This window comes from Chanodichthys erythropterus, chromosome 4, assembly GCF_024489055.1.
Source record: "Chanodichthys erythropterus isolate Z2021 chromosome 4, ASM2448905v1, whole genome shotgun sequence".
In the NCBI taxonomy this organism is placed as follows: domain Eukaryota; kingdom Metazoa; phylum Chordata; class Actinopteri; order Cypriniformes; family Xenocyprididae; genus Chanodichthys; species Chanodichthys erythropterus.
The window spans coordinates 4347874-4366172 of record NC_090224.1 but is presented as its reverse complement, the minus strand read 5'-3'; the positions used below and the strand labels follow the sequence as shown (position 1 = coordinate 4366172).

The window sequence follows — 18299 nt, the reverse complement described above, 5'->3', positions numbered from 1 at the left end:
GAAGAAAACAAGTCGTTACATGCTTCAGAATGACACAAATTACAGATTTCAGTAACAGCCAATGACAAGGCTACAACGAAATGTACATGTCCAGTTGAAATGCTTAAAATGCCTGAAAAGTTGTCTCTCATAGGGAATACTTTGACCAATTGCACAAGCCAAAACTTATCTTCATTTAATTCGTCCAGTGCAGGTCAAAGCTGAAATGTATTGCTGGTATTAATGCCTAATGTATCCACATTATCTCAAGCAACATGAATATTACATTAAACTACATTAAGCAACAGTTTATACAGGCCTATAAAAACAGCCAAACAGTAAGAAATAATAATAATAAAAAAAAGTCATAATATGGAGAGTTGTTTTGAAGTTATTTTGATGGTTAATTACATTAACCTTGATGGATTTTTTTTCCCCAATGCCCTTAACCCCTTCTTGTCATTTCCAATTTTCAGGCAAAAAGTAATTCATAATATTACCATACAACATCCAGTTTAATGGTGGAAAACCTGGTACATTTTAGGTACTGTGCTTATTTAAAAGTGTGCACCTTTACCATTCCACCTCACACTTTTTTCCCCCAAGCACAACGTAGTGAAGAATACAAAAAGCTGATAATGCTTTCACACAGATGCAGATGTGAAAATAGATTTCATTAGGAAATGTTGGGAGTTTTTTTTTTTTTTTTTCCTTCTTTTAAAGTGCTACACTGAAGTCATTGGTATTGTCAACCAAATAAAGCCACATAGCCAAAATGATGAGAACACGTCCATCACTTTTCTATCAAAATGCTTTTTTCTGGCATTTCTTCATCCATGTTATCTATTAGCCTCTGCTTTTCATCATCTGGCATCAGAGTCTCTGGATTCAGATGAAAGAACCCTCTATGAAAGAAAGGAAAAACGTATATCATTTAGGCCTATACATGTTCTCTATTAGACTGCATAAAACACCACTTCATTCATGGGATGGGATCTAATCCAACTGTGCTCACGTCTATAGTACCAAGTGAACAAACAACCCTGATTGAGTTCTAATAAATAATCAGTAGGGGTGTAACGGTACACAAAACTCACGGTTCGGTATGTACCTCGGTTTTGAAGTCACGGTTCGGTACAGTTTTCGTTACAGCAGGTGAAGAGAAAACTAAACATAAAGTTGCTTTTTTTTTTACTATTGAACACAGGTTTACTGAACAAATTGTGTTTTTGTCTTTAAATATATTAAATTAAATTAAAACTAAAAGTTTCTTAAGGATAAAAAAAATGATCTCTGCTAATGCTATAAACTATGTAGGGAGCCCTAACTTGAAAGAAGCCCAAACTATTAGCCTAAATTCAATTGCTTTTTATTTTTAGATAAAATAATCAACACTCAAATAACAAATTGTATGCAAACCTGTAAGCTGCACCTAAGGCAGTTTTTGCATTAACTTCTAAATGTTTTTACTCCAATTCGTTGTTGAAATATAATCATTTCTACACAGTGGCTGTTATTTTAACATCAGATTTATTTAAACACACATTAAATAGCCTAATCAGGATATCACTAAAAGATTAAGTAAAATAATGAATATATTGGCTAATACAGTGCATATATTAAGCGAAAGAGTTCATTTCTCTAGCGAACTAACAAGCTGTGAACACTGAGTAAATGCATCATGACATATTGTTGAATACGGACGCTTTCATTGATGTCTTTCCACCGTTGAAACACTGAATGAGCGATTACATGAGATATGACCGTTTCAATAAGTTGTACTGAATCTTGCAACATACCTTCAGATGTTCTTTCATGTTTATTCTGTAACTAGTATTAAGGAGGAAGAGATGAACACATTCACTTGCGCTCCGCGCTCGCGCTGCCGGTTGAACTGAGGCGCCTGTACAGTGATCTGTCCCCACATCAAAGCACGCCAAAATGGCATTTTCTGTTTAAACTTCATGATTTCGTGGACAGAATTTGAAGGATGACACTTTGTTTCTTATCTAAAGTAACAAAACGCAGAGCTTATTGCGGTTATTGGTGGTGAATATTGGTTGCAATGTAATGCTTGGGTACACACGTGCACCGTACCGAAAGCCCTGTACCGGTACAAATACGTGTACCATTACACCCCTAATAATCAGTGCTTCAAATCATATCATTCAAATATCATCTATATGGCCGTGCATTTATTATAGGATCTATTGAGAGACCCAGTTGGTGCAAGTTGTACCTGTGTTCACAGGAGGGGAACAGAAGATCCAGAATCTTAATGATGACAGCTGAGCCTGCAACGCCAACCACCACCACCCACATGATCAAGAAGAAGAGCGGGACTGAATCAGACCAGAAGCGCCTCAGCTTATCCCTCAGCTCTTCAACCCACTGACACGCCACCTGCCCAAATAACAAATCACATTAATGCTATAGGTCTACTACCCTCATTATCTTCAATCAAAATAATTTCCCCTCCTTCTTGCAGCAACATCTCCTCTCTTCTCTGATGACGTGTTTACTGCATGAGGGCGGCACAACCTGTCACTCACATGACATCACAGCAATAGTAGAGTTTTTTTCTTGTTTGTGAAGCTGCTTCACTCAGACAAACATCACAATAGGATAGAAAAGAGTATTGCAATTTCCGTTTCATTCCAACTTTAAAGTAGTATATTATCCCGTGTTTGTTATACCCCAAGAGTTCACAGTGGTGGTACAGAAGCACTTACACTGTAAGAGGATATGGACCCCCTTAGAGGAACCCCAAGCAGCACTGAATCGGAAGTCCTTTCCTCTTCCTCTCTGGACTCGTACAGGGTTTCAGGGTCCATCCGCAAGGGAGTTTCAGGAAGTTTCCCAGGAGCTGCAATCTCCTCTTGGGTGGTCTCTGCATGTTTGAGTAGATAGTGGCTAGTGGTGTTACGCACTTGGTCTTCAACTGTGAAGGCAGAAAACAATACATAGAAATCCTTCCAATTAAAGCACTAAAGGCACTTTTCAGATCATTTTATGCCACATAATATACCTGTATTATGTATGGACGCATCAGTAACCAATACGTCATTCTCTCGTGGAATACTGGAGAGCTTGCTGCTTAATAAAGGGTAAATATTGATGACCTGTGTGATCTTCTCAGAGCTCTGGTTCAACCTGATCTCCACCTCACACACGTCTGGCTGCTGGACCTACAAAATTACGACATCAAGTGCTTGATCACATTCATGTGCACTGCCTCAATCGAGAGTTTGGTTTCTTTTCATAGCATAAAAGCTGTAATTTTGTTAAAGACTTTATTACTCTGTAAAAGCCATATGACAGAGAATTCAATTATGTCAATCAAGATTTATAGGGTAATGGTTAAAACCTTTTCATCTGCCAACTGGATAATCTCCTGACTCAGGAGGAGTAACAGAACCTGCTCTCCAGCATCGTTCTGAACATATGATTGATTCACCATCAGCCTCAGCTCACTGCTGACTAACCCATCCGCCGGATTATCAGAGCTCACGTTATAACCATCCACTGCAAACACAAAGAAAAGAACAAAAATCTCTTCACTAGACTTTAAATACAGGAATGCAAGCAATTAATAAATAAATAAAAAAAACAAGACAATGCATACACAACAATGCAGGACATGTCATCCTCGTGACTCCTGTAGACTTGAGAGGAGCTCCATTAATAAATGTTTCATTGTCCAAGAAACCTATATTCAAATTAATCTGAAAGAATGAGAAATAATTGTAAATTACCCCTCCTTCACAAAACATATTATGTATGTAATGCACTATATTCCCTAAAATACTTCTTACCTGTACACTGTACTTTGTCTGGTTCTTTTCACTAACCGCTGTCACATTTAACACGATAGTCTCCTGTGAAATAAACAACATACATAATAACAAACGCGTTTGTTTACATGATTCTGACTTGACAGTCTTGTCCTGAAGTTTTCAAAGCTAACAACCACTGCTTTGGGTAAATTAACCGTGAATATTATATTTACTTAAATGTATCAGCAGACTAACCATGGTGTAAGCATCTTTATAAACCAAACGAATAATAACTTGTCAGTTATTTAATATCTAATAAGCCTTTTGTGCGGCTACACATGTGATGCAACAGAAAGACATTAAACTACCTCAAAATATATGAAGTATCACCCACCGTGGTTATTTGTTTAGATTGAGTATTAGCCAGGATACACAAGACGATCAAATAAACCATCGTTAAATGTATTTTCCATGTAGACGCCATTTTTTTATCACGCTAGTTATCAACAATACGTGTATTAAAATGCGCGTATGACGCACTGCGCGTCATGTCGTAATTCCCATTTCACGTGACGTAGAATTGTTTTTGGTGAACTCTTGCGCCTCCTATCGGTCTTTAGAGGTACTACATGAAGCTTCACACAATAAAAGCCTCATTTTGAAATAACAAACAACTTTAGGATTTGCAGTATTTTTTGTCAGATGAACCCCTGTGAACAGGTATTTACCTGAAGTACCCCGTGAAATTGTAACCAATCTACCTTATAAAATATAATACATTTTAAATTTCACTTTTGAAAAATTTCTGTTGATATTTTTTTAATATTATGATATTTTAATTATTGTTAATTAAAAAAAAAGAAATATTTTATAGGTTAAAATTTAATGAAGATCACAATTTCATGAACTCCTAGTGGTTAGAAAATCCCTGGATGGGAAACTGCGATTTACCTGACTGTGATATTTTACATTGTATAAAATGTTTTTTTCAGTCCTCTGACTGAAATGTTTTATTAATAAAAAATGTTTTATTTTCCCTATTCAAATCTGTGTGAACAATGTTCATGTTTAAAAGCAGAGACAGAAAAGTAGAAACAGAAATTAATAAAAATTTTAATACAAATAGGCCTATGTCATTTCAGGTATTCTTTGCTTTAATTTAGAGAAAAATATAATACACAATTTTAAAAGTTTTATTTTACAAACACAAACATATTTTCATTCTAACTGTATAATATATATATATATATATATATATATAGAGAGAGAGAGAGAGAGAGAGAGAGAGAGTAATGTTAATAATGCTGAAGAAGGTATCAGATTTTTCCCCAGTACTTGTTTATAGATCACACAATTTGACTGAGGAGAACGTATTGGTGTTGAACCCGGAGCACTCTGGGCTGAGCAGATCTCCAGAACCTGATGCGCAGAACCAAAACCCAGGATAGAGAGGTTGAGTGAATGTAGTCTGGACACGGTGTAAGAGACTCACTGTATCAGAGACATTGTAGAAAGAAAGAGTTCCTGCTTTGTAGTCCACATACACACCTACCCTAGAGGATAAATGGCCTGAGATCTCAGTTTTAATACTCTTATGCCAGAAAACAGGCTTGGGAAAACACTGCAGACTCCAAGATGTGTTGTTGTTTCCAAACATACCGACTCTTCCCTTTCCTCTGCCACTCATTTCTTTATATGAGACTGATATGTGCACACATCTCCCACTCCACTCCACCTCCCAATAGCAGCATCCAAACACACTCTCCTTACAAAACACCTTGCAGGGGAACGTATATCTCCCACAATGCTCAGGGTATGTCATCTGTCTGTTGTTCTCAGAGAGGACAAAGTGTTCACTCGCTGTGTTGGGATCAAGGGTAAAGCTGCAAAAATCTGAGAAAAATTATTGTTATTGTCAGTTATGACCAACTATAATCTTAGCAATGGGGAAAAAAAGAATTTGTTTAAAGGTAGGGTAGGCAATTTGTTTTATAAACATTTTTTGTTATACTGGTTGAAACTCTCTTCACATCCTGATAACAATCAATAATAGAAGTGGTCTTAATATTAAAACATGTACATATATCTTCTGTGGAAGTCTCAGGAACAAAATATGTTCGTCCAAAATCATTGCATTCGAACCGATGTATACTTTCAGTCTACTTCTCATATACTTCTCAGAAATATACTTTATGTACTTCTGAGAAATATACTTAAAATTGAACTTAAAGGTACAATTTGTAAGATATTCGCAGTAAAATATCCAAAAACCACTACGCTAGTGTTACATATTTTGTCCAGCTGATTACTAACAATATCTCTAATAGTTTCAACTACTTGTAAATCATGAGAAAATTCCCATTGTAAACAGTGACATGGGGCAGTGCAGTCGCCGGTCAATGACGTCAGTTACCCTTTGTTACCGTGGATAAATGCGGAAGTAGTGTCTAGCGTCCAGCAAACCACTAGCTTGCTTAAAGCAGTTCCTTATTTATTTCTTGCATGTTTTATGGTGGATTGTGTTACTTATTTATGGAACATAATTACTGTAAAATATAAAATATAAAATAAAGTGATCATCAAACATTAAACAGCATATAAAAACTGCCAAATGTTATGTGGACTATGAGGACTATGAAGCTTTGGGGGTGTTTATGGACTCAATCTATTCCATCTGTGTTTCATCATCATTCTGAATCCCATCCGGACATAGTCTTTGACAAAAAAAAAAAAGAATTTTTCTCAGCTTTTTGTTTAAAATGAAAAAATGAAACTTACCCACATTTAAGTGTAGATAAGAAAGAATTCATGAAGCTAGAATAAAATGTTTTAAACATGGAAAGAGTTAAAGGTGCTAAAGAGGATGTTTTGTTTTATACATTTTTGCAATATTACTTGAAACTGTCTTTACTAACTGATAAAAAACTATTTATTAGGTGCACTGAAAGGAATAATATTAATATACATCAAATGTGCACGAGGTAGAGCCTTAAAAACAGAGGCTTGTCAATCACTGCCGTGACGTTCCTCCAGTAACTTTCCACACTCCACAGGTGCTGCATGCAATGTTTTTGTCAGGAGACAGGAATAACAACTGCAGATTATGAGTTACCTGCGGTGAGTCCGACATAATGAATCCAAAAAACATGACACAGCGAATGCCGGTGGTAAACACTCGTGTTCCAATACTCATGCACGAGTTTTGGGAGGCGTTCCTTTGAAATGAGCTGCGAAGGAGGGGGGTTGTTCTTACGCATGCGCTCATTTCAAAAACTCAGTAACAGTCTTTGGATTCTCAGTCGACGAAAAAATCCTCTCTATCACCTTTAAAGTACACTTAAGGTATTTCAAGTATAAAATATAATACCTAAATAGGAACACATAGTATACTTAAAAAGTATTATATTAAAAAATAATATATAAAAAGTAAACTATGACTGTGATGTTATGTTCACTTAAAAAAGACTTACAGGTATACTTGCACTAAAGTTTACTGAATATATTTCAAAGTGTACTTTCATATACTAAAAATGTACTATAAGTATTAAAATAGTAAACTGCTAGTATACTTATAAGTTCACTTGTAGTACAGATGCAGTACAAATGAGAAACAAAGCTGTGAACTAGTTGTGTACCTAAAGTTTACTACTGTTACACTTATGCACTTAAACGTATACTTAAATTGGGCAAATTTAGTCCCAAGCAGTATTAAAATAGTAAACTTACAAGTTTACTACTAGTACATTGATACGAGTTACTACATACTTGAACATTACTTATGTATACTTAAATAAATGAATGAAGTATACTTCTTTTAATTTTTTTCTTTTTCTTTTTTACTTCTTTCAAAACAACGAGCTTATGCCCCTATGACTCCGATTTATGCCTTTCTGTCATCACTATCAACGACAAAATGAATCTACAGCAGTCAGGTGGTACAAGCAAGAGCTCTGTAAGTTGTTTACGTTCATTATTATTATAATATTATGTGCTTTGAGACATGATGTAATTTAACTTCGTCTCTCGTCTCGTGATGCTTTGCAGACTCCGCTGTGTGCGTTCATGTGTTTTGGAGGAGGCTTGTCTTTGGAGATGCTCCAAAGGGAGGGTGGGGTCTCATGCTTTCAAAGCTAGCTTGCTATTGCTAGCCACTCTGAAATTGCCTACCCAACCTTTAATACTATTTTGTGAACTCAGTAAATTTTAAATATAACACTTATGAATTAATACACTAGTATAGGACACATACATTGCCATATGAAGGTGTATACTATTTTATACTTACACTGTTTAAAGTGATTTCTTGACATTGGTAAAATCTGAATTCTTGCCACTAAAGGAACGGAGATCAAGTTTAATATTGTAGTTTGCATGCTGTAGTGCATGTAGTGCAAAATAAAACATCTGTTCATTTATTTAGAATAAAAGTAACAAAGTAATAAAAGAGTTCCTTAAATGATTTAATGCAGGATGGATTCTCTTACCAACAGAGATGATTTTACTAAACTCTTCCCGACAAAAATGTTCAAAATGTTGTTTTAGATCAGAGAGTGATTTCCTCAATCCATCAAATGAAATATTAACAATCATACTGGACGACTCAGAAGAAGCAGAGAGATTCTGGGAAGTTCATATTGAGAAAAACATGAAAAATAAATAATTAAAAGTTGAATTAATTGCTTTACAATTATTCGCATAATAGATTCTCATGCATAGCATGCTTGTTTGCACTGAACCAGAGATGAGGCAGTGGTTTTACCTTGAAATGAAAATGTTCTGGTGTGTGTGAAAGTTGATCCAGCTCTGCGTCTCTCCTCTCGAGATCAGCGATCTCCTGCTCCAGCTGCTCCATGAGTCTTTCTGCTCGACTCACTTCAGTCCTCTCCTGATCTCTGATCAGCTCTATCACCTCATGCTGTCTTCTCTTGATAGAGAGGATCAGCTCAGAAAGGATCTTCTCATTGTTCTCCACTGCTGTCTGAACAGAGTGCTGCGTGAGGAGACACAGAGAGACAGACTTAGATTTTGGTCTGCGTCTCACAAAATTATCATATGGCTTCATATGATAGCTGATACTTTTATGGTGCTTTTGTGCTTTTACTGCATGGAAAAGAGCGACCAGCACATTAGTTAAATTATCTTCCTACTGTATATGTTGCACAGAAGCCTTTACCTTTAGTTCTAACAACAAACAGCTTCTCACTATGACTGGATAAAATACAATACTGTTCGAAAGTTTGAGGTTGGTAAGTCTGTATTGTGAAATATTATTACAAATTATTTAAAATACTATTTTTAACATTATAAATGAGTTTACTACCACTACTACACAATTTAATACATAACTAATTCTTAAAAAAAAAAAAAAAAAAAAAAAAAAATTATATATATATATTACTGACCCTAAACGTTTGAACGGTAGTGTTCTTAAAGGTATAGTTCACCCAAAAATGAACATTCTGTAATCGTTTACTCACCCTCATGTTGTTCCAAACTTGTGTGATTTTTTTTTTTTTCTACTGCCGAACACAAAAGAAGATATTTTGAAGAATATGGGTAACCAAACAGTTGAAAGGTCTCCATTGACTTCCATAGTATTTTGTTTTTTTCTTCCATACTATGGAAGTCTTTACCCATACTCTTCAAAATATCTTCTTTTGTGTTCAACAGAAGAAAAAAATTCATACAGGCTTGGAACAACATGAAGGTGATTAAATGATGACAGAATTTTCATTTTGGGTGAACTATCCCTTTAAATGAATGCAAACGTAAATGAGCGTCTCTAACCTTCAGTGTGTTCACAGCCTGTTTCAGCTCCTCTATCGATTTCTGTTTCTCCTGGATTTTCTGCTTGGTTGTGCTCTGCATCTTCTGAATCTGGTTCTGTGGCAGAAAACACACACACAAACAAAGTGAACATTAATAAATGCTGCGTTGTCAGTGTGATGTCGTTAAAGAAAAGTGAAACTTGGCTAGCAGGTTTTACTGTTTGAGGTTTCCTAGCAACCTTAACCAATTCGTTGCTGTGCTTCATAATACAGATAAGGGACAAAAGGGATTCTTGAGATAAGGGACAAACCATGTTTTAGATTCACTATTATCTATTACTATTCTCTACCCTCTAACCAATGTTCTCAGGTAAATAGTATAATGTAGTTCAGTTGGTTTTAATATTTTAACACAATAAATTGAAAAAATAGTAAAATATTTCTTTCAAAATTAACAAAAACCTTCATCTGACGGAGTTGACAAATGCTGATGTGTTGACAAAGGTCCAACTGAAGTTACAACAGATTTCAGTACTAACAAATATTTTTTCAAACAACTGATTGACAAAATAAAAAATTAGAAAAACTCACTTAAATACTATATTTAATTCAATTCAACAATCCTTCCAGTGGTTTGCTTTTCTCCTTTTAGCAGTACAGTATGTCTTAATGGGTCTCCAGTACGTAGCTGACTGAAAAAAAGCACAAGAAGCTTATGTTATGGTTTAGTGAAAGGGTAAGCATTATGTAGCAGAACAAGAAATGTTCTTTAGGGCAGCAACAGAAATGTTTTCAATTCTATGTGAATCCAAAGGACATGTTTGCTCTCTATGAAGACCATTACATTAGGGTTTTATGGAAAATATAATTCAAGATTTACTTTTTACATAGTTTGATATCTTGCAATTCTCTGCCTTTCAATTTAAATATATATTTTATATATTTTTTATTATTATTTTTTTTGCATTTTTAAACACTTTTTTTACATTGTGAATTCATACTAAGTACAGGACAGGTAAAATTACATGTATTTTATATGTATTTACATTATTAAAAAATATAAGCAATGAGTACACAGAATTCCTTTAAATAATGTTTTTTTTAGTATTTTAATTTTTTTAATACATTTCTTTATTTTTTAACAGAAGGACATGTTTTGTCCCTTGTCTCAAGAATCAGTGAATATTGTCTACTGTAAAGATGTTCTCATTTTTATACAATAATTTTACAGTGGGGACATTCAAAAACATGGCTTCTTCATAACATAATTTGCATACCTGTGCCCAGACAGTGTTAGGTGCAAGCGTTCAGTTTTCGCAGCACAAGTGAATCAAGGAAGTAGGCAGTGAGTTTGATGTTTGTACAGAAGAGGTTTTAAATGAAACAAATAAATTAAGTTAGACATGTTAGAAAAAATGAGGGTCATAAATCATGTAACACAACTGTAATGATCATAATCTGTTTTTATTAAAATCATCAGCATAATGAAAGTGACCAAAACCTTCTGATTATCATTTTCTCATTTAAATTGCACTTACATTCTATCATTCTTTACTATATATATATATATATATATATATATATATATATATATATATACATAACACCTTTTGATAAAAGTTTTACAGATTGATTATTCATAAACATAATGATTTAAACATAAAAATAATACTTTACCATTACATAATTAGAAAATAATTGTAAAAAAGGAACATAAATGTAAATAATAGTATGAAAAGTGTATATTTCATGTCTTCAAACATTTCAATTTTTTATCTCCTTACAGCATAGAACATTTATATGCGACAAATCTGTATTTAGTGATATGTTTTACTATCTTAAAAGTAACATTACACAAATATTTCATAAACAGCAAAGGCAGCACAGCTCAGAGGTCACACAGTATTACTGAAGAAGACATACTGAACCAAAACCCAGGATAGAGTGGCTGAGTGAATGTGGTCTGGACTCTGTGTAAGAGATTCATTGTGTCGGAAATGTCATAAAAGGACAGAGTTCCTGCTTTGTAGTCCACATATACACCTATTTTAGAGGATATAGGGCCAGAGATCTGAGTTTTAATGTTGTTGTGCCAGATACTGGGAGTTTGAGAACATTCCAGACTCCACGACATACTGTTGTGTCCAAACCAATGCTCACGATCCTGTCCTTTTCTTCCCACTCCTTTATATGAAACCGCAATATAGACCCCCCATATCCCTTTCTCCCATTCAACTTCCCAGTAACAGCGTCCAGATATACTTTCTTTGCATAGTACCTGGGGCCAGAAATCAAATCTGTCTGGATGTTGAATACATGGTCGGATTGTCTGACGGCATCTTGCTTCTCTGTTGTTTTCAGAAATGCTGAGTTCATTGTATGCAGTGGTGGTGTCCATTGTAAACTTATGGAAATCTGATACAAAAACAAAAAAAAATTAAAATAGATACAAAACTAGAAATGTGTACATTACCATGTAATTTGGAGAGAACAGATTAGTAATATTTTTAAATAAATTAACCACTGTTTTGCATGAGTGTGGGTACAGTATGAGTCACTTACAACGTAGAAAATCCTTGCTGGTTATTGGTTCAAAAGGAAATATCAACTGAATATTTGCAACTGTAAACATACAGATAAACTGGTGTATTAGTATAGGTAATCTATGTGAGAGGTTCACTTGTATAAATTTATTTTGATTTATATTTTTCTCACCATTTGAAATTATGTTGTATTCTTCCTTGCCAAATTCCTGGAATTCCACTTTAAGATCAGAAAGACATTTCCTCACAAGATCAGGTTCAATGTGTTGATTGTCAGGTAAACTGGGTGAGTTCGCAGATGCAGATAGTGAAGAAAGAGTCTGGAAATGCTGTGGAGAAAAATATCAAACATATAAAAAATGCTGGGTTAAAAACAACTCAAGTTGGGTTGAAAATGGACAAACCCAGCGATTGGGTTGTTTTAACCCAACTGTTGGGTTAAATGTTTGCCCAACCTGCTGGGTAGTTTTACTTAACTCAACTATTGTTTAAAAATTACAGTATTGCTTACTTAAAATGAACCCAAAATATCTTGAAAATTAACATTTATTAATATGTTTAATAAATGAACATTTTAATTTAATTTTAGATTCATTTTAAGTCAGCCATATAGTCATTTTCAAACAATAGTTGGGTTAAATAAAACTACCCAGTAGGTTGGGCAAACATTTAACCCAACAGTTGGGTTAAAACAACCCAATCGCTGGGTTTGTCCATTTTCAACCCAACTTGAGTTGTTTTTAACCCAGCATTTTTTAGAGTATACTGTTATATTTACATTGGATATGCTTTAGACTATCAAATTACACTTTATCAAATGTAATAAATAAATACATACATACATAAAACATTCTTCGGTCAGTCTTCAGTCACTTTTGACATTTTGATTTTTTGAAAATTGTAACTACATTGGAATGACTAATGACTGGTGACTTTTGTGGCATGGTGAACACATAAAAAACTAAATTATTGTTAAAAAAAAGTCACAGGAAATTAAAAAAAAATACAGAGAATCCACAAATCAGTCACGATGTAGAAAAAAATCACATTAATCAAGGAGTTAAACCAAAGACAAGCAAAGACTAGAGGCCTATATAGTCTTTGAGACAAGTCATTTCAGTCGGCGGCCATCTTTCCTCTCACGCACACAAGTACAGCTCCTATCTGAAATTCTCAGAAGCTGTTTGCCAAACTTTCATTTAAATTTCATATTTGAAATCACCAATGAAATCTGTCTCATAAATTTTGTTTCTAAACAGTGAATCATTACAAAAAAAAAAAAAAAGTCTGGGTTAAGCTAATGATCAGTCCTAAGTGCACATCTGATTGTTTCTATAGGAACTGGAGCTTCTTACGCCCAATGCAGTGATGACTTTATCAATCGAACATAATTGGTTCTTACGCCATAGGGGAGAGTGGGGTAAGATGAGCCAGCGGGTAAGTTGACCCACCCCCTGTATCTTGGAAACCGTACCATTTTATTGTCATATGACCATATATTTAATAACCACCTGTCATTTCTGCCAGACTGTGAAAAGGAGAAGCACATGGGGGGAGTGGAAGTCACTTATTTACTTTAAAAACTGTTTTTGGCTTGTCAAATTAAAATTTTAACATAACAGATGTAATGGCTGTTTCATCGAAGCAAATTTATCCAGGTCTAAAACTATTTATGATGCATATTGTGATTTAGCAACGTATAAAACCACGCAAGTCATTTAGTTAAATAATATTCTGAATTGGTAAGCTAGCTAGCTTTTTCTAAAATGGCAGATAAGGGGCAAAGTGAGCCAAATGCTGTGGGGCAAATTGAGCCAGCGTTTTAACTTACCCCACGATAAGGCATTGAATTTAAGTTAAATCTGAAGTATAAACTGGTATAATTTCAATGTAATATTACGCAACTGGTTTAGTTTGTCTTTATTTTCAAGTTTATTTGATACAAGGGAAGTACACCAAATCCTTCTCTGATACAAACCAGAGGATGTTTAATCATATATATTTTTCCACCTGTAGTCTCTAATGGCCTAACATGGTCAACATTGCAGAAAAACTACCATGTCAAGAACCTTTTGACTAAAATGTTTATTAGTTTCAGTGACATTTATTCATTCTTATTTAGTTTCAACAAACACTCTGTTTAGTCTGTTTATGGGAAGGTTACAACTTTGATGTTCAACATATTGGTTCAGAAATGCAAACAATTAAAGATACTGAAATTTCAACTTCATTTGGTTGGGTTTATGTTGTTTAATTTAGCTTTTAAAAAAGAAATGTTTGTAAAATATTTTACAAAGAATATTTGTAAAAGTAAATGTTATTATTAAATTAGTTTTTAAAATAGGTACGTTATCTTTAAAATTTCACATGGGTTTGATTCAGATTCAGTTAGATGGTCAGTTTACACCCACCTACTGACTCGGATCAACTTACCCCTAGCCTGGGGTAAATTGAGCCAGAGGAACACTTTTTTTATAAGAAGCCATATTTTTAGAACCCTTTGTCAAAGATGTATTCTGATCATTTAAAATGATAGGAAACATCCTGAAATTACTTTAAATACTTTCATTGTACTTCTGCCTCTTTTTCCCTTATCTTGAGGACCACATAAGTAAAAAATTGGCTCATCTTACCCCACTCTCCCCTATTGCGCATTGCACTTTCTCCCATTCAAAACAATACGAGTGACACGTCTTGTGTTTTTCTATAGCCGTAAAGCTGGTGACCATGAAGAGTATGAGTGTGACCAGAGAGTTAAGTCGTTAAACATTACTATGTATAGCAAGAATTAACAATTACCTTCAGGAAATAAACAGTATTATCTGTGTTTAAAAGCTTCTGTAGCTCAGCATCTCTCCTGTGGAGCTCAGCAATCTCCTGCTCCAGCTGCTCATGAAGTCCTGCAACACGACTATATTCCAGCTTCTCCTGAGCTCTGATCAGCTCTGCTACCTCAGAGCTTGTTTTCTCAATGGTGTGGATCAGCTGAGTGAAGATCTTTTGGTTTTCTTCTAAAGCAGCCTGTGCAGAGCACTGTTAGAAGGCAGAGTGAGCTAGCATCTATTCCTATTGACCTCTTTATTCTCTTTAAGCTATAATGAAAAACTGTTTATTCAATAACATACAATTATAATTATTATTATATTATAATAAAGTACAGTAAAGCGTCAATTCTATAACATGTAAAAGCTATGCTATGTTGCACTTATCTCTTTTAGTTTATTGCTAAATTCTTAGTGAGATTTCTTGCTGGTAATTCATCAACAGGTCAAACCGTTCATTAAACTGTACAGATTAATTTCTAATGTGTGTTTATCTCTATTGCATGTTGATACTCATGTTTGCTTATGCAGTGGTTGCTCTTACCTTTAGTGTATCAAAAGCCTTTTTCAGCTCGTCCAGTTCTTCCTGTTTGTCCTTGATTCTCTGCTGCACTTCCCCTTGCTTTTCTGCAATCTCAGTCTTTGAAAAATATGAAGCTTGTCAAGGAAAAGTATTAGGTTTCCTGACAGGTCTTACTATTTTACTGCTACAATATGCAACTTCCTTTTCACAGCATTTTACAACCACTTTACCTCAGAGAACTGATGTAAACATCATCAAAAGTCAAGTATTTAACAAGTTCTGACCTGTTTCTCCATCCGTTCTGTTTCAGCTTCAACTGTATCATGTCCTTTGTGTTCATTCAATGCACACAAAGCACAAATACTTTCCTGGTCTGTGCGACAGTAGATTATATTGATTTTTTCGTGTTGGGAGCAGATGTTTTCCTGCAGGTCTGAGGAGGCTTCGATCAGCTTGTGTTTCTTCAGATAGGGCTTTGTGGTGTGAGGTATTAGGTGACTCTCACAGAAGGACGCCACACACATTAGACAAGACTTGGCTGCTCTGTGTTTTCTTCCAGTGCATTCATCACACGGTACGTCTCCGGGTCCAGCATAACTTGGATCCAGTGGAGGGGTTGAAGAAGACAGTTCCAGTTTTTTCAACATTTCATCGACCTTGACGCATCTGCGTGGAACAGGCTTTGGAGTGAACGTCTCTCCACACTGAGGACAGCTCTTTTGATTGTCCTGCTTCTGTTTGTCGTGAACACACGCTGAACAGAAACTCTCTCCACAGTTACAAGTCACTGGATTTTTCAGTAGATCTTGACAGATTGGACAGCTGGTCTGGTCTTTTCCTGATGTCCTAATACTAGCGTCTGCCATGTCAATGAAAAAGTGGAGTGTACAAACTGGGCTCCTCTCTGAGAGTATGCATTTCTTATTGTAGTATAAAATATGACAAACATTTATTCCTGGAAATGAAAACTTCTTCATTCCATCTGCATACTTTCACTTCTGAGAAATGTCAACACTTTCTGCAATCTATTGACTATAGACCTTTCCAACACTGATCAGAGAAAAACCTGTCTTCAAAGGGCTTCTTCCTGGAACGACCCTATATGCTGAGTAGAGGGATGAAGCAGGATGAAGCTGTTATATAATACTGAGTGATGTATTTAGTACCATATTAATGCATTTACATTACTATGATGCTTCACAGAGTTATAAAATCAAAGCAAAGACAAGAACAGTACTACGACTGATGAATTTCCGTGTCTGTTGTCAGTTGCTAAGCCATGCTCTCCTTCAGGGCAGGTCTGCAGATAAACACCACATGCCTTCTTCTGAGCCTTTTCTCAGTCTGGGCTGGGTTTCCCAATAACGATGTATCTTAGCTCTTAAGAGCGCTTTCTAAGTGCGAGGTTACGAACGCTCGCTGCAATTCCACGTGCGTTTCCCAAAAATGCCCTTAACATGAACGCGCGAGAACGCGCTCTACGTGCTACTTAAGAGTCGCTGTCCGTTTCTCAAGTGCTGAATATTACCTTATAAAATCGTATCCTTTAACGTTTAACCTAATAATCGTCACCTGATGTGGTTTAAAATAAATAAATAAAGGTACCTTTCAAAAAGATTAAATTAATGTTCTTCTGGAGGAGGTAGAGCTAAACAAAGATGTAATTGTCAGACGATTTCTTTAAGCTATATATATATATATATATATAAATATATATATATATATATATCTATATATATATATATATATATATATATATATATATATATATATATGAAGACTTTCAGATGCAAAAGCCTATAAGTGCCGTCTGAAATGTTCTTCTAAAATTAGCATTTTTATCAAGCTTGTATGTTTAGGTTCAGTAATTTCACTTTAATGGCAATTAATAGGTCATTTTCTTTTCCATTAATGTGAAATAACTGAACATAAACATAGGCCTACAAGCTTGATAAAACTGTTCATTTTATAAGAAAATTTCAGATGGCACTTAGAGGCTTTTGCATCTGAAGTCTTCATATATATACACACACAGTCAAACCACAATTTATTCAGACACCTTGAACATTTCATTCATTATTACAAATTATTCACTATAGTTTTTTTTTTTTTTTAATGGTAGTAAAATATGACAAGATCTCAAATAACACTTTAGCAAAACATGGTCAGGTCAAAGTGTCTGAATAATTTTGGTTCCAAATTTGTATCAATTTTACTGGTAGTCCACTGTATGAAGAATTTTTGGGCATAATATGTCACAGTTTACTTTATTTTGTCATTCTCACTTACATAAATTAACCATAGTGTCTATATTTAACTTAAATTAATTATAGTTTATATATATATATATATATATATATATATATATATATATATATATATATATATATATATATATATATATGTGTGTGTATGTGTGTGTGTTTGTGTGTGAAATCAATCAAACTGTGATTCAGTGTTTTTGAAGTTAATATCTAAACTTGTTTATGTTTTAAAATTTAGTTTATAGTTATAGTTATAGTAAAGTCAGTCACTTCAGAAACACTTGGAAGAACTCCTATAGTATTTCATAGAGCTTTAGGCCATAGGTGGTAGGCCTATATAAAGCCTATATAAAGGGTATAGGGTGACAGTAGTACAAATTATGTACTTCATCTAGCCAATTTCTACAGGTGTACAGACAATTTTTTTATTGCAGACATGTTTTATCAGCACTATTTATGACATCATGTGTATTTTTATTTTTTTATTTTCTTCCGTTTTCTTTTCATATTAAACAACAAAGAGGATTTAAGAGGAATACAGTCAAAACCTTAGTTATGTTATACACATTGCACTTGAATAAAGGTGTAATCTGCCGGTTGTCCTGTAGGTGACCTCATAACTCT

The 18299-nt window shown here is 34.5% G+C and overlaps 2 protein-coding genes across 2 annotated transcripts; both read right to left on the bottom strand.

The window, feature by feature from the left end:
• Positions 1 to 5: 5 nt before the first annotated feature.
• On the bottom strand, positions 6 to 4305 carry ginm1 (glycoprotein integral membrane 1). Its single transcript, XM_067383741.1, has 8 exons — positions 4150 to 4305; positions 3795 to 3857; positions 3605 to 3704; positions 3347 to 3504; positions 3008 to 3167; positions 2712 to 2920; positions 2219 to 2382; positions 6 to 884 (listed from the first exon to the last, which is right to left on the bottom strand). The coding sequence occupies exons 1-8, from the start codon at positions 4237 to 4239 to the stop codon at positions 773 to 775; spliced, it is 1056 nt and encodes a 351-aa protein (XP_067239842.1). The 5' UTR covers positions 4240 to 4305; the 3' UTR covers positions 6 to 772.
• A 7106-nt stretch (positions 4306 to 11411) lies between these two features.
• LOC137018811 (tripartite motif-containing protein 16-like) lies at positions 11412 to 16277 on the bottom strand. The gene is made up of 5 exons (XM_067383531.1): positions 15696 to 16277; positions 15433 to 15528; positions 14866 to 15099; positions 12239 to 12395; positions 11412 to 11938 (listed from the first exon to the last, which is right to left on the bottom strand). The coding sequence occupies exons 1-5, from the start codon at positions 16275 to 16277 to the stop codon at positions 11412 to 11414; spliced, it is 1596 nt and encodes a 531-aa protein (XP_067239632.1).
• Between the last annotated feature and the right edge of the window lie 2022 nt (positions 16278 to 18299).

Bases quoted from the DNA above. Each gene is read 5' to 3' on its own strand.
- LOC137018811 (XM_067383531.1), bottom strand. From the start codon at position 16,277: ATGGCAGACGCTAGTATTAGGACATCAGGAAAAGACCAGACCAGCTGT. The intron at 15,529-15,695 runs GTCAGAACTTGT...TATTTTTCAAAG, and splicing joins CAGAACGGATGGAGAAACAG to ACTGAGATTGCAGAAAAGCA. The intron at 15,100-15,432 runs GTAAGAGCAACC...GCCTTCTAACAG, and splicing joins AGGCTTTTGATACACTAAAG to TGCTCTGCACAGGCTGCTTT.
- ginm1 (XM_067383741.1), bottom strand. From the start codon at position 4,239: ATGGCGTCTACATGGAAAATACATTTAACGATGGTTTATTTGATCGTC. The intron at 2,921-3,007 runs GTATATTATGTG...CTGCCTTCACAG, and splicing joins TGCGTCCATACATAATACAG to TTGAAGACCAAGTGCGTAAC. The intron at 885-2,218 runs GTACAACTTGCA...TTTCTTTCATAG, and splicing joins TTCCCCTCCTGTGAACACAG to AGGGTTCTTTCATCTGAATC.